Here is a 14,872-nt window from a genome sequence, read left to right on the forward strand (position 1 = left end):
TGCGGGGTCTTGCGGACCCTGCCAAAGAGAGCGGAGACCCAATCCGGCTACCTCTTGTCATACTCCTGGCTCTGCGGCCCCTCGGCTGGCTAGCGTTCTCCAGGAGGGCGTGGGTTGGGGGCGTGGCCTCCGTGTTGTTGTTTCTATGGGGCCCCGCCCCCGAGGGGGGGCGCAGACCACGCGGCCGGAGGGCCCGCCTCCCCTCCCCCTCTTCGCCCAGCCCGCCCGCCTCTTTGTATCCAACATCCGGGTTTCCCCGCTGGCTCGGCTCCGCGGCCGCGGCTCAGGAGCCATTTTGGACTCGGTTCAGCTCCCCTCCCCCCACCCCTCCCCCCGTTCATGGCCCCTCCGGACTCGGCTCCTGCGCCCGGGGCCCGGGCCCAGCCCCGCCGCGCTATGCCTGAGCCGGGCGCGCCCCGGCCAGCGCCCCACTGCCGCCCCCCGGTCCCCGCGTCGCCCCGGAGCCCGGGCCGCAGCCTCCGCCGCCCGCAGCGGCCCTGAGCTCGGCCCCGCTGCCCTACCCTTACAGCCCGCACGCTGCCCGGGGTCGAAGGCGCTGGGAGCGCGCGGGCAACAAGACCCCAGGAAGGCGCGGGAAGGAGAGCGCAGCCGCCGCCCGGCCCTGCGCGTCCCGGGAGCGCCGCGCGGCCCTGCCCGCGGGCTCGGGCGTCCGCGGGGCGGCGCCGCGGAACATGACGGCGCCCTGGGCGGCCCTCGCCCTCCTCTGGGGATCACTGTGCGCGGGTAAGGACGGGGAGCGGCGTGGGGGGCGCGCGGAGGACGCGCGGGGCCAGCCCTAGGAGCTGCGAGGTGTTTACCAACAAAGGGCGGGCCCCCGGGACTTCCAGCTGCGCCACCTGCACCCAGCTTGCATCTCCCGGGGCTGGGGGCGCACCGGGAGCCCCGTTCACTTGGGGGAACGATCTTGCCTGCAGGGCTCCAGGTTGCGGCGGCGCTACACGGTGGGAGGCGTGTCGTGAACCAGCCAGAGCCGCGGTCCGCGATGGGGGCCGGGACTCGGAGCGCCAGGGTCTAGGTTAGGGTACGCGAGCGCGTGGAGCCAAGGAAGAGTGAGAGGAAAACGGGGGAGTGGGGAAGGCAGCCAAGCGGGGCGGGCAAAGTTAATGGGGGGTGGTGGTGGTGGTGGTATTGTAGGTGCAGCAGCGGCCGGGGGGAGGGCTGCGCACCTCCTGAGAGCCACCATGGGTGGCGAAGCGCAGGGGGCGGCCTCGCACAGCGCGGTGGAGTTCGCTGTACCCCACCCAGTTCTTAGCGTTCCCCGCACGGTGGGCGGTTCGCGCCGGCTCACACCTGCTCCGGTTCTCAGCGGCTGGCTCGGGGACACAGAGTGCAGTCGCCCCGCGGGACAGCTTTGTTTTGGGCGCCTGGAGGAGGTGAGGCGAGAAGGAAAACCAACAGGTCTTCGTTAGTTCGGGCCTCTGGGAGGCACGTGGCGGGAGTGGGAGACTCGCACCCAGTTTGCCGGCGGCCGTGGGGCTAGCATTCGGCTCTCGCGGTGTGGACTGTGTGGGTGCATATACGAAGAGTTCCCCCGAGAAAGCGCTTTTTTCCTCTACTCTGAAGCACTGATTTTCCTCTCCTGGCGGTCCCGGGGCGCGCCCAAACCCAGGCGCGAAAAGACAGGCTTCAGGATTAGTTTCGGGTATCTCCCGGCAGCCTTGGGAGGAGTGGAGAGCCGAGCTTTGGCGCTGCGGGGGTGGTCAGGGGAGCTGATGGGCGGCAGCCGGGACGCCAGGTCCTGCGCGTCTTTGTTCCCAACCCCCATTACACATGCAGCGCGGGTTCCCCGCCGCCTTCGGTGGCAGCAGCGCGGAGTCTGGGAAACCCGCGAGGGGCGGGGTCCGGCCTGGAGCGGCGGGTCTGGGAACCCCGAGTTGCTGGGGGGTGGGGTGGAGATCCGGGATCTGCATCTCATTCCCACCTCCACTCTTACCAGCCTTCTTTGCTTTGCACAGAGGCTTGCCTGTCTACACCGGGAGTGAGTTGAGTTTCTTTGTGTGGGGCCGGGACCTGCGAAGCCTGAATGCAGCGACCATAGACAGGGACTCTCTTTATCTGTCGGCTTGCTGTGTGGGGGGAGGCAAAGTGGTGGCCCTGTTGAATTTCTTGGTCCTTTTTCTGTTCCCCTACTTTTTAAGTGCTGCTTTAAGATGCATTTCCCAAGAGTGAGGGCTCTGAAGTGAAAGGGAAGACACTGATCTGCGAGGGGATGTGGGGAGCAATCAGACTTACTATGCGTGCAGCAGCCCACCTGACTGCCTCTAGGAACCACCTTTCCCAGTACTCCCCTCCCAGCAGGAGACAGTCTGGGGCCTGGGCTCTGGGGACCACCCCCCAATTTGACTCAGCCTAGCCTCCCCAATGTCACCTCCCTCCCTCCCTTCACTGGGCAGAGCAAGGTGGGATTGGGCCCCTGCAAGGACTCTTACTTCCCCCAGTTCTCCTCCGTATACCCTTGGACAGTGTATCCTGCTAGGCCTGGGTATCCTGCTGCTCTCCCTACCCGTGGGTGCCCTGCCACTTGTCAGGCTTAAGTCCAAGGACTTGTGTTCCTGCCCTGGGAGTATGATGGGGATTGCTGGGTGTTCCTTACGGTAGCACCAGCCGGTAGCCACTCCCCTGACCTGTGGAGATCTGTGGGAAGAGTTGCTCCAGGCCCAGGTAGGGGCAAAGATAGCCCTCCTGTTCCTTTGGTTTCAGGGATGCCCTTCCTTCATGCTCCTGGCCTCTTGTTTGGAATTTTACCCACCCCGTTTGGCACTTAATGTGTTGGTAGAAGGAAGAGCTGGAACAGTGCTGTCCAATAGAAATATAATACAGTATAAGCCATATATACAATTTTCTAGTAGTCACATTAATAAATGTACTGGTGTACTGGTGTAATAAATTAATAAATGTACTGGTGAAAGTAACAGTACATTTTATTTAACCTAATACATACAAAAGTGACTATTTTGACATATAATCAATATTAAAAAATTATTGGTGAAACATTATATATATATTATTTTTGAAGTCCAGTGTGTATTTTACACTTAACAGAACACCTTAATTCAGACACTCTGTAGTTCAAGTGCTCAGGAGTCACGTTTGATTAGCGGCCACCATATTGGACGGTGCAGGCCTAGAAGGAAACACAAAATATATTTTGTAGTAATGGCAGGTGGTACTTGTCTTAAGATCAGTGTTCAGCTCTGCAAGTTGTACATGGTCTGTGCCTGGCTCAGTGTCCTTGGGAAACAAGTCATTTGGCTATTGCCTTGTGTTGCATCTCCCAGCACAGGAGTTCCTTATGTCTGTCTCAGCACTTGGGGTTCAGATCATAGGCTCAGTGAGGGAGAAGAGGTAGAGCAGTGTTCCTGGGAGCCACTGGCTAGGGAGAGGGTCTGACTCCAGGCTGCCCCATCAGGAAGTGCAGGCTCTGACTGCCCCAGGTTGCCTCATAGACTGGCCACTCCGACTCTAAGATATTTCTTGTCCATTTGCTTAAGGGAGGAAGGTGTGTGTGAGTGAAGTGACCCTCAGGCCCAGGATAGTGGTAGCTGCAGAGGGCATGGAGGCATGGACCACAGAGCTGTGGGCTGTTGGTGCCCCTCCCCAGGAAGGGATGTACTCTGCTACCTCTCCTTGGACCTTCTGGGTACTACAGGCTCTGTCTTGTCTGGCTGGCCAGGCTACCTGATAGGGGTGTGGGCACCTGCCCCATCTCTCAGAGGCCTCCCCAAGACAAGATGATTTGAGAAACCCACCTATTCTCCCAAGCCCTTCGGCTGAGTAAAGGGATGTGAACCTCACAGAAAACATAAGACCCAGAACCCCGTGGCCTCTCACAGCTTGGATGGACCTGCAGGGTCTTTCTGGGCTTTAAGAATCCTCAAATAGCACCAGGACCCCCCCCCCCAGCACTTCACTTAAGGAACTTCTTTTTTCCCTGTCCTGATCAAGATAGCAGAGTGGGATGCTTTAAGGCTCGGTTCCCCTAGGGAAGTTTTGAACAACCTACAAGAACTGGCAGAAACGTTTTTTTCAAAGCCCCAGAAAACAGTTAAAGGACTGTGGTATCAAGATGAGCGCCGAGTCAAAAAAAAGGCCACATAAAAGTGGTAAGATCTTTTTGTTTCCTGTTTGGCCTTCCCCCATCCCTTCAGCTGGGGCCAGAACTGGCCCATTCTCCCAATTTGGATCCTTGGTCTCGGTTCTGGAGGAAGTAGAGTAACCATTGTGTACAAATTGGGAGTACTTATGTCTTGCCCAGTCTGGTGGTGTCCTGAGCGACCTGCTGTCCTTGAACTTGCCCTGCATGTAGAAGGTGGCTCACTACTCTGTGGGAGAGTAGTCAAGTTGTAGCCTGGACAAGCGATGACTGGAGGTAGGACATAGAGTGCAGTGGCAGTGATAGTGAGGAAACTGTTTCGTAGGGAAGAGGGGACATTCCTGTAAACAGGGAATTCCTAGGCTCATGCATGCATGTGCAGGAAGGTTCAAGGAGGCCCCTAGGCTTTGGCCTGGAGCTGTTCTCCAAATTCATTTTATTGATAAGCTCTGAAGGAGAGCAGTTGACTGGTCAATCTACAAAGACTGGAAAGGTGTTCTCTTTTTTCCCTCCTCCCTTTTTTTTTTTTAATTTATTTTTTTATTAGCTCCAGGCGTTCAAGGAAAGCTCTGTCATAACACTAGCTGGATACAAGCTTAAGGAACAGATGCCTCAGGGTCTAAATTCCAGCAATAACACACTGAAATATCAAAATGTCCAGGTTTCAACAGAAGATTACAAAACATACAAAGATACAGGAAGTGGTGGCCCAGGCAAAAGAAAAGATTAAAGCATTAGAAACCATGCGTGAGGAGGATTGGACCTGGGTCATTCCAGACAAAGACTTTTTAAAAATGGTTCTAAATATGCTAAAAAAGCTAAAGGAAAACATGGGCAAAGAACTAAAAAAATTAGGGAAACAGTAGATGAACACAAATAGAACATCAGTAGAGATGGAAATTATGAAAAGGAACCAAACAGCTGAAGACCATAGTAACAGAAATTAAAATTCCCTCAGGGAGTTCAATAGCAGATTGGAGCTGGCAGATAAAAGAATCAGCGAACTTGAAGATAAGACTATTGAAATCATCCAGTCTTAGGAGCAGAAGGAAGAATGAATGAAGAAAAGTGAACAGAGCCTGAGGAACTTGTGGGACACCATCAAGTGCACCAATATATGCATTTTGGGGTCCCAGAAGAAGAAAGAGAGAAAGAGACAGCATATTAAAAAATAATGGCTGAAAAGTTCCCAAATTTAATGAAAGACATAAATGTCTGTATGGGGTTTGTATTATTATTATACATCCAAGATTCTCAATGAATTCCAAATGGGATAAACCCAAATTGACCCACACCATTTCACGTTGTCAGCAAACTGTCAAATGCCAAACATAAAGAAAATTCTGAAAGCTGTAAGAGAGAAGCCATTTGTCTTATACAGGGAAGCCTCAATGAGATTAAATGCGGATTTCTCATCAGAAACCATGTAGGCAAGAAGGTGGTGGGAAGACATATTTAAATTGCTGAAAGCATAAACTTGTCAACCAAGAATTCTGTATCTGGCAAAACTGGCTTTCAAAAATGTGTGAGAAATTAAGACATTCCCAGATAAACAAAAACTGAGGGAGTTTGTCACCACTAGACCAGCCCTATAGGAGATGATAAAGAGAGTTCTTCAGGTTGCAAGGAAAAAACAGTAGACATACAGGCATACCTCGTTTTACGGTGCTTTGCTTTATTGAGCTTCTCAGATATTGCATTTTTTACAAATGGAAGGTTTGTCACAGCCCTGTATCGATTAAGTCTGTTGGAGCCATTTTTCCAACAGCATGTGCTCACTTTGTGTCTCTGTGTGACATTTTAATTAAGGTGTGTACATTGTTTTTTTAAGACATAATCCTGTTGCACTTAATAGACTACAGAATAGTGAAAACCAAAAAATTTGTGTGATTCACTTTATTGTGATACTTGCTTTATTGCTGTAGTCTGAAACTGAACCCATGGTATCTCTGAGATATGCTTGTAGATCGAAACTGCATGAAGAAATAATCTCCAGTGAGGGTAATGAGATGAGTAAATATTAATGTCATTACTATTTTATTTTTGGTTTGTACTTTTTACTTCCTACAGGATCTAAAAGGCAAATGCATAAAATATAATGACAAATCAATATTTTTGGACTCATAATGTATAAAGACATACCTTGTGAGAACTATTAAAGGTGGGGGACAGATGGGTTTAGGAACATGGTTTATGTGTGCTGTTGAAGTTGTTAAGTTGCTATCAAAGCAGACGAGATTGTTACAGGTTTAGGATATTAAATTTAAGCCCCATGATAATCACAAAGAAGATATTGGCGAATATGCAAACTCAGAGACAGAAAGCAGAGTACAGGTTGCCAGGGATGAGAGGCAGAGGCAATGAGGAGTTAATGCAAAGTGGGTATAAGGTTTCTGTTTGGGGTGAAGGGAAGGTGGTAGAAATGAATAGTGGTGGTGAGGGTACTGTAACCTTGTGAATGTGATTAATCCCATTGAGTGGTATGCTTAGGAAGGATTGGGGTGGGGAGATTTATGTTGTATATATGTTTCCACAATTAAAAGAGAAACTAAAGAGACAATGATAATTAAATGCAATACATGATACTGGTTGGGATCTAAGAATGGAGGAGGAAAAGCTCAAAAGGACATTAGGACAATAAGAAAAAAATGGGATATAGAATGATATAGTGAAAGCTTTATATCAATACTGAATTTCTTAAGCTTGATAACTGCACTTAACGGTGATTACTTAAGTGAATATCCTTGTTCGTAGGAAACTTACATGGAAGTATTATGTGTTCAGTGAGTAAGATGTGTGCAACCTGCTTTCAAATGTTTAGAAAACAGATAGATTAAATGGCTAGATAGATGATTGAATGATACTGCAAAGGTGGCAAACTTTTTTAATTGGTGGATATGGATTTCTGGGGTATGATGGAGTTCTCTGTGTGGGGTTTGTATTATTTTTGCAACTGTCCTGTAAGTTTGAAATTATTTCAAAATAAAAAGTTAAAAAAAAGAAAGAAAGAAACCCTCTTTGCAGGGAGCTGAGTGAAGATTCCCCATCCTATACCCTGGTTCTTTTTTGTGTCATAGGCCTTTCTGAGAATTTGATGATAGCTGTGTTGTATCCTTTCCCCACGTGTGTGTGCGCGCATGTTTGTGCATGTGTCACTCACTGTTTTGCACTGATACTGGGAACCTGTTGCCCCTCTGCCTCCTTCAAGTCCTGGCTACCTACACGTACCCACAGCACTGGTCCTGAGGGGCAACTTGTTGTCCTGGGGGATGTGCTTTGGGCTTGTTCCTACCTTGTTGCCTCTACTTACCCTGCTGTGGCCACTGGACGTACTCTGTCCTGTACTTCTGCCTCTTGTGATTCTGTGTAATACTCAGATTCCATTGTGGTCTCCTCCTCCAGGAAGTGGTACCCTGCGGTCTTCCACATCTGGATGCCCATGTACTTGGTTCCCTGTTTCGGAGCTCTGGGAAGTGCAGGTGGGAACCAATGTGCAATGGTTCAGGAATTTAGATTCACTCACAGATACTAACCTGTCACCACGGACTGGGATCTGGGGTCCCAGGTGGAGGTCTGGATTCTTTTGAGGTGACATGGAATAGACAGCCTTGTGGCAGGGTCCTGGCTGGGTGGGTCTCTAGAACAGAGTTTCTCAACCTTAGCACTTTTGACATTTTGGACCAGGTGATTCTTTGTTGTGTGTGGGTGAGAGAGCTGACCTTGCCTTGTAGGGTAGTTAGCAGTATCCTTGGCCTCTACCCACTAATTGTGGTAGCATGTCTCCAATCTTGATGACTACACATGTCTCCAGACTTTGCCAGATGTTTTTAAGTGGAGGGGAGAAAAATCATCTCAGATTGAGAGCCACTGGTCTAGAGTGTTCTCATGCTTTTAAAGGGTCAGATGGTTGTGGGATGCTGTGTGTCCATCCACTCCTCCCTCCCCATCACTTTCATGATGAGTGGTTGGATTCTCCTCGAAGCTTAGGAGATTCCAGTGTGTAAGGGTTTGGTTTGCAATTAGTGGTTTGGGAGTACCGCTCACCACTGAGGAGATTCTTGGCGTCCTTGAGTTTTCGCAGAAGTGGTTCGGGTTTCAGGGCGGCAGTGGTTGTGGGTGGCCAGGCAGCCTGCCTGCCTGCACCCGCCCACCTGCCTCTGACGGCCGCCTTGAGGTTTGCCCTCGTGCCTCTGCCTCCCAAACGTGCAGAATGTCAGCAAGTGCCTGTTGCTGGGGGCCCTCTGCCTGCCCGGCACCCCCTCTTTGTTCACCTGGGAGCCGCTTGAGCTGAGCCTGCTGGCATCTGCCAAGAGGAGTGCTGGGGGTTATAGCAGGACATGGGCATGCCCTTCCCCTTGAGCGGGCCTGCTGGGTGGCACTCCAAGGAGCTGCAGCCGCTGTGGGCCTGGCGCTCCGAGACCGTGGACTCCGGGGCAGCCGGGCAGCCTCTTCCCAAAGGTATGGGTGGAAATCTCTAGCCTCTTCTCAGGGGAGGTGGCCAGATTGTACGCGGAGGGTAGGGCCAGCACAGGAGGCCTCTCGGAAGCATTTGATCTTTACAGAGCCTGCTTGTTGGGGTTGGCAGGCTGGGAGCCCCCTGTGGTGGCCCCCTTGTTTGTTCTCTGCTCCTCCCCTGGTATACTCTGACCTCTGCTAGGAAGAACTTTGTGGGAGGCTTCTCTCCCCGATTTTGCTGCGCTCGATTTTGCTGCACTCGGCGCTTGCTGCTCTGGGAACTGATTATAGACCGGGCATGGGGTAGGAGGGAGCAGTTTAAAAAAAAAAAAGCTCCAGTTCCCAAGTGCTGCACATCACTGATTTGTGAACTGCTTATTTTAAAAGTATTGCTTGCTGGAGTTGAGACTCCCTATTTTCATCTCTTGTGTGGTCTTTCCAGAGTGGTTTGTGTAACATCTTCCCTGAATAAAGGACTTTGTTGTCTTAGGATTCTTTATCTTCTTTCCTTTTTCATTCTATCATCAATTCTTTGTCCCCAAAATAGACACCCAGCCCTTTGTTTTTGGCTTCCTTTTTGGTCTGTCTTCCACCAGACCCACAGACCCATCCCAGCTCCAGAGGTCCCTATCCCTGTGTCCTGAGGGGCTGCTCCTGGGTGCACAGGTGGGAGGAGGAGCTTGTTGGGTGGGGAGGAGGGAGCTGGAGATGCTGTTGCCTTCCTTCTGAGTCTTTGTTTTTTAAGTTTGTCAGGGGTGTCTCTGAGCAGTGGTGGGTACTGGGAATTGATGGATAATGTAGACATGGGTCAGCCGTACTATCTCCTTGTATAGGATCAGTAGTGGCTTCCTGCGTTTGGGCCACCCCATGCTTTGCCCTGGTTATTCTAGTTCCACTGTACACATACGTGTGCCTTTTCAGACCCTCTTGGGGACTGGGACCTCCAGCTGGGTGCTTTCATTCATGGATGTGGTTGCTGGAAGCGGGGGTTGGAAAGGAAGCCCTTTCACTGAGCAGATGTGTAGCCTTCCGCCTGAGGGTATGTTCTGTGGAGGGGCCTGTCCTGTCTGGTAGTGGGGCTTGTCTTTCCTGGCCAGTTTCTGGGCTGGAGCTGAGGTGTTTTGTGAGGCGAACGCATGCTCTTGTTTGCAAACGTCCTTTTGCCGTTTCAATTCCACTCTGACAACCAAGAAGGCTAAAATTAGTTGTGGGGAAGGAAAAGGAAGGCTTGTTGGAAACCCAAGCCCTTGGCTGGAGGGTCGAGGAGGCTGCTTCCCTGGGTTTGCGGTTGAGCATTTCAGAGGATGTAACCAGACCAGCTGTTGTCTGTCCATCTATGGCGAGGGAGGAGCCCTGTTTGCCTCCCAGACCTGAACCAATTAAAGCAGGAGGCTGACTAGAAAGCTGCCGTTCAAGTGTTGATGCCAGGGTGTTTTTTCCTTTTGGCTTGTGTAGTGGTGCACAGTGATTTCAGGTAGGAGGACAATGCCTTAATGTCCAGTGTCATTGACAAACTCTCCCACCCCCCAGTGTGATTATTATCTGTCTGTTGATTCAGAAACCATTTGTGAGTTCTCAGAGCCTGGGTCTGGCAGCCAAGGTTTAGGAAACCCTTACTTTATGTACTTCTGGCAATTTTCTTCTCACCCAAGGTTTCACATGCCCTTCGGGGCTCCTCAGAAGTCAGGTAGACCCAGGCAGGGCCTGCCTTGGAAAAGCTAGCCTGGGCAGGGGATTGAGTTAGAGGGGAGCCCTGTGGCTCAGGCCTCATGAGGTCTAGCTTCCCCTGCACTGAGGACATAGGGGATCAGGGTGCATCTGCTCTGGGGCTTAGAAAATAGAGGAGCAGAAGGGTTCAGAGAGGTGAATTCTGGTGTCCCTTCTCACCTGGCTGACCCTTCCCATGACCTGCCACTAAAGAGGCCATGCAGGAGTAGAACGAGCCAGGACAATGCAGTCTCTCCCTTGCCCCCCCAAACCACTCCCAAATCTCTCCTCTCCCAGGGGTCTTCCGGGGGACCTACCCTGGAATATGGTTGGGGGAGATGGCGATCACTTTGACCGTAACTTTTCGTATTTTAAATTTTATTAATTTTTAGTTTCACAAAAAAGACACACACATTCAGTTGCAGAAATCTAGATGTTACAGATAAAACCAAGGTGTCTTTTACCACCCGTCTCCCATGCGTCCCTCTCAGAGGTGAGCCTTCTCAGGTTGATATTTATCTTCCAGATATTTTACCTGTGCATCTATACAAATACTTAAAGAAATAGTGGGGTTCTTGTTTTCTTTTTTTTCTCCACCTAAAATGCTAGTGCCCTTTTTAAAATATTGAAATATAAAATACATATAGAACAGTGCAATTATCATAAGTGACAGCCTCATGAATTTTACATCCATGTAATCATCATCAGAAGTTTCCCAGCCCCGCATGTTCCCTTTTAGTCAGCACCTCGACCCTCCCAAAGATGACTACTATCTGATTTTAACAGCATAAATTAGTTTTGCCTGTTTTAAATGAACGGAATCATACAGAATGAACTGTTTTATGTCTGTCTTTTGCTCACTGTCATGTTTGTAACTTTCATCTCTTATCGTGGTCAGAGGTATGTTTTAGCAAGCTGCAATACATATGGATCTACCGCATCTTTTTAATCCAAAGTTTGGATATAGACTACATTTTATTTATCTGATTTCTTATTGGTGGACTTTCTGATTGTGTACAGTTTATGCAGATTGTTAACTCAAGGATAGATGATAAGAAGAGGAATTTCTGAGTTGCAGGACATGTCTGTTTTAAATTTTAATATGTTACTGAAAATTGGCTATACTGAAAATTGGTTACACTGGGTTTTTGCAAGCCTATGCAGGTGATGGCAGTGGGAGCAGAAGTTGGGTGAGGTGGCAGGTGGCCCTCTGCAGCAATCCGTGAGAAATGCTAGGTTACAGATGCTAGAAATAGTTCTGCTTAATGAAAGATACCCCAAGTGAGGGTGCTCACTTCTGTTGGCTTAATGCCTGAGAAGAGCCAGAGAGGCTTCCTGTGTCTGGGCCTTTGGTTGTGGTGAGAGGTAGGAATGGCCTGGCCAGGATGCGCTGGTCTTGGCTTGGGATGGACGTGCATGTGTGTGTCCATGTGTGCTTACTCGCCATGCTTCATTCTGCCTGCACCCTCCGGTCCAGGGAGACCAAGAGTTATTGAGGAGTTGTGGGGAACAACAAGGCATTACAGGCAAGTCCAATGCATCTGACAAAATCTTGGTGTGGCAAGATTCTGACTTCACAAAAGAGGTAATAATTTTGGTAGGGAGTATGGGAGGAACCTGTAGAAGAAGAATTATTTAGTCTGGTGACAAGCTTCTCATGGCACAAAGGACTTTGATGGGTTTTAGTACCTGACTGAGTGTATGCCTTATTCCCTTTTACAACTCTGATTGCCAAAGAATTAGGAAGGACAGTTGGGGGTGACTCGTTCTCCAAAGCCTCTGCCTCGGTAGTCCCTTCCCCCAGTGTACTGCCTTACTCATTCATCATGATGCTGGGATTCCTTATGCAATCCTACTTGTCAGGCCCTGCTTGTAGATTTAGGTGGTAGGTTTGTGGAACTATTGCTAGTATGAATGATGTCCCACTCAGCTTTCCCGGATTGTTCAGGTGATATGCACCATCTGAAGCAATAAAGTTGGTTGAAAGTGAATTCTGTTTTCCCTCCTGAGTTAATTTTGGACTGGTTACTTTTTTTTTTTTTTTTTTTTAGGGCTTTGCCTTGGAGTCTGCATTCTTCTTGCTAGCACTTTCATGGTAATCTTATGTATACTGGTACCATCAGTCTCTGTGCATGTGTAGATGTGCCCCTGCCTTTGGGCATAATGTCTGGAAATATGTCCAAAAGTTGAATAAAAAGTAGAAATGGAGATGACTCCTTCTGGTAATTAGAACCAACCCTTCTTCTGAAGGCAAGTAGGAAAGCTAGATGAAATAGAAGAACATTTCTTGTTGAAGGCATTGAAGAGCTAATGACATAGTGAAGACCCATGAGGCCAGTATCTGGGTAAAGACGGAGGCCCTGAGTGGTGTTTCTGGCACTTGGGTTTGTTTTCAGTTATTCTGTAGGGGCAAACTAGAGATTAAGCATTGTATTTGATAGCCTCGTGGAACTAGGAAGATAGGAGTTGTAGTTCTAAACAGATGATGGATATAGCAGACCCCTCCTTTTGGGTTGGGACTCCAAACCCCAGGAGTGAGGGGAAGCTAAATGTGCACCCTAAAGTTTGATTAAAATGTTCTAGGATAGTGCCCCTTAGTTGCCTGCCAGAAGCACATGTAAATCCTTTCTGGAGAAATACAGTATCATCCTAGATCACATTATTTCTGTAAACAATTTTGTAAATATAGTGACTGACAGATGATTTAAGAAAAAATAGCCAGCAGAAACATCACAGTTGAAGCAGATCTGCATGAGCTCTGCACTGGAGTTATAGACATATTTAAAAATAGCATTGCTCTCTTTGGTCAAGGAGATGAAAGACAAGAGTGGGAGTTTAAGCAGAGAACTGGAAACTATAAACAACCAACTGAAAAATCTGGTAGAGAACTGACCTTTGCAGTTACAGAAATTAAGAACTCAATGAATGACTTCATAAGGAGATTAGGCACAAATGAAGAGAGAATTGGTGAACTGGAAGACACAGTGGGGGAAAAAATATATATGCTGAAGCATGGAGAGGAAAAAGAATAGAAGATACAGAAAAGAAGGAAAGAGACAATGGATGAGGTAAAAAGGTCTAAGATTATATCATCAGAGCCCCAGAAGGAAAGGAGAGATAATGAGGCAGACAAGAAATGGTTGAGAACTTTCTAAAACTGACAAAAGGCATTAGGTAACGGGTTCAAGAACACTTGTGAACCCCAGGTAAGATAATAATTAACAGTCCACACCTATTCCCATCACAGTCAAACTTCTGAAAACCAAAGACAGAATCTTAAAAGCAAACAGAGAAAAAAGGCATTACCGTCAAAAGAGCAATAGGTATTCTTCAGACAGAAAGAAGATGATCCAGATGGAAAGCCAGAGATACAGGAAGGAATATTCAGGCAATTAATGTGTGAAAGAATACTAATTGTCTCATTGAGTTTGAAATAATTCAGAAATAAAATGCAAGACAACAGTGCTATATGTGGGAGTAGAATGAAAATGGAGTTAAATTATTCAAAAGTCCTTATATTATCCAGAAAGGTAATATAATTATGATTAACTTACCAATTAATGTTATATATTTTCACTCTTTATTTTGAAATACTTTCAAATTTATGGGACAGTTACAAAAACAATACAAACCCCATACAGAGAACTTCAGTATACCCTTAACCTCCTTGATACCCAGATTCACCAGTTTTAACGTTTTGCTTCATTTGCCATGCGTGGCCCCCTAACTCTGTACCTCCTTCCCTCCATCTAGCCATCCATTTTCTGAACACTTAAGTATAGGTTGTATGTATCATGCTCCTTGAACACTTAACACTGCCATTTACATTTCCTAAGAACAAGGATTGTCATATATTTACCATAAGTGCAATTATCAAGTTCAAGAAATTTATAACACTGATGTACAGTTACATTCTATATTCCATTTTTTCCATATGTTCCAATAATGTCCCTTTGAGCCTTTTCTCCTCCCTTGCTAGATCCATCCATTATCGTTTATTGCATTTGCCATTTGTCTCTTTAGTTGCTCTCTTTTTTTAATTGTGAGAACACATATACAACATGAACTTTCCCATCAGCTATTTTCAAGTATTCAATGGGATCAATCCTTTTCATAATATTGTGGTACCCTCACCACCTTCTACTACTAAAACTTTCCCATCTCCCCAAACAGAAATCCTACACCGTTGATGCATTACTTCCCAATTCACCCTGTACTCCACCCATGTCAACCTGTCCTTTCATTTCTGTCTTTATGAGTTTGCATGTTATCTGATATTTTCTTTGTAGTTACCATAGGGCTTACATTTAACATCCTAAGTCTGTAACAATCTCGTTTACTTTGATACCAACTTAACTTCAATAGCACATATAAACTGTGTTCCTGTACCCTCTGTTCCCCCACCTTTATGTAGTTCTTGTCACAAATTATGTATTTATACATTGTGAACAGCTTTATGCCAATACATTTGTCAATTTAAATGAAATGGACAGATTTCTTTATAAAACAGAACACACCCAAACTGACACAGTACAGAACAAAATCTGAATGGTGCTATATCCATAAAAAAAATGGCATTTGTGATCAAAAACTTTC

At 47.7% G+C, this 14,872-nt stretch overlaps 1 protein-coding gene across 2 annotated transcripts in view; it reads left to right on the forward strand.

Moving 5' to 3' along the window:
• The first annotated feature begins 340 nt into the window (after positions 1 to 340).
• ACVR2B (activin A receptor type 2B) overlaps positions 341 to 14,872 on the forward strand; it is a 36,170-nt gene continuing 21,638 nt past the window's right edge. For both annotated transcript variants that reach the window (XM_037847433.1, XM_037847439.1), the window contains exon 1: positions 341 to 744. In XM_037847433.1, coding sequence (XP_037703361.1) covers positions 693 to 744 — 52 coding nt within the window. In that variant the 5' untranslated portion in view covers positions 341 to 692. The remainder of the gene's footprint in view (positions 745 to 14,872) is intronic.

Source organism: Choloepus didactylus, chromosome 1 (assembly GCF_015220235.1).
Source record: "Choloepus didactylus isolate mChoDid1 chromosome 1, mChoDid1.pri, whole genome shotgun sequence".
Classification (NCBI taxonomy): domain Eukaryota; kingdom Metazoa; phylum Chordata; class Mammalia; order Pilosa; family Megalonychidae; genus Choloepus; species Choloepus didactylus.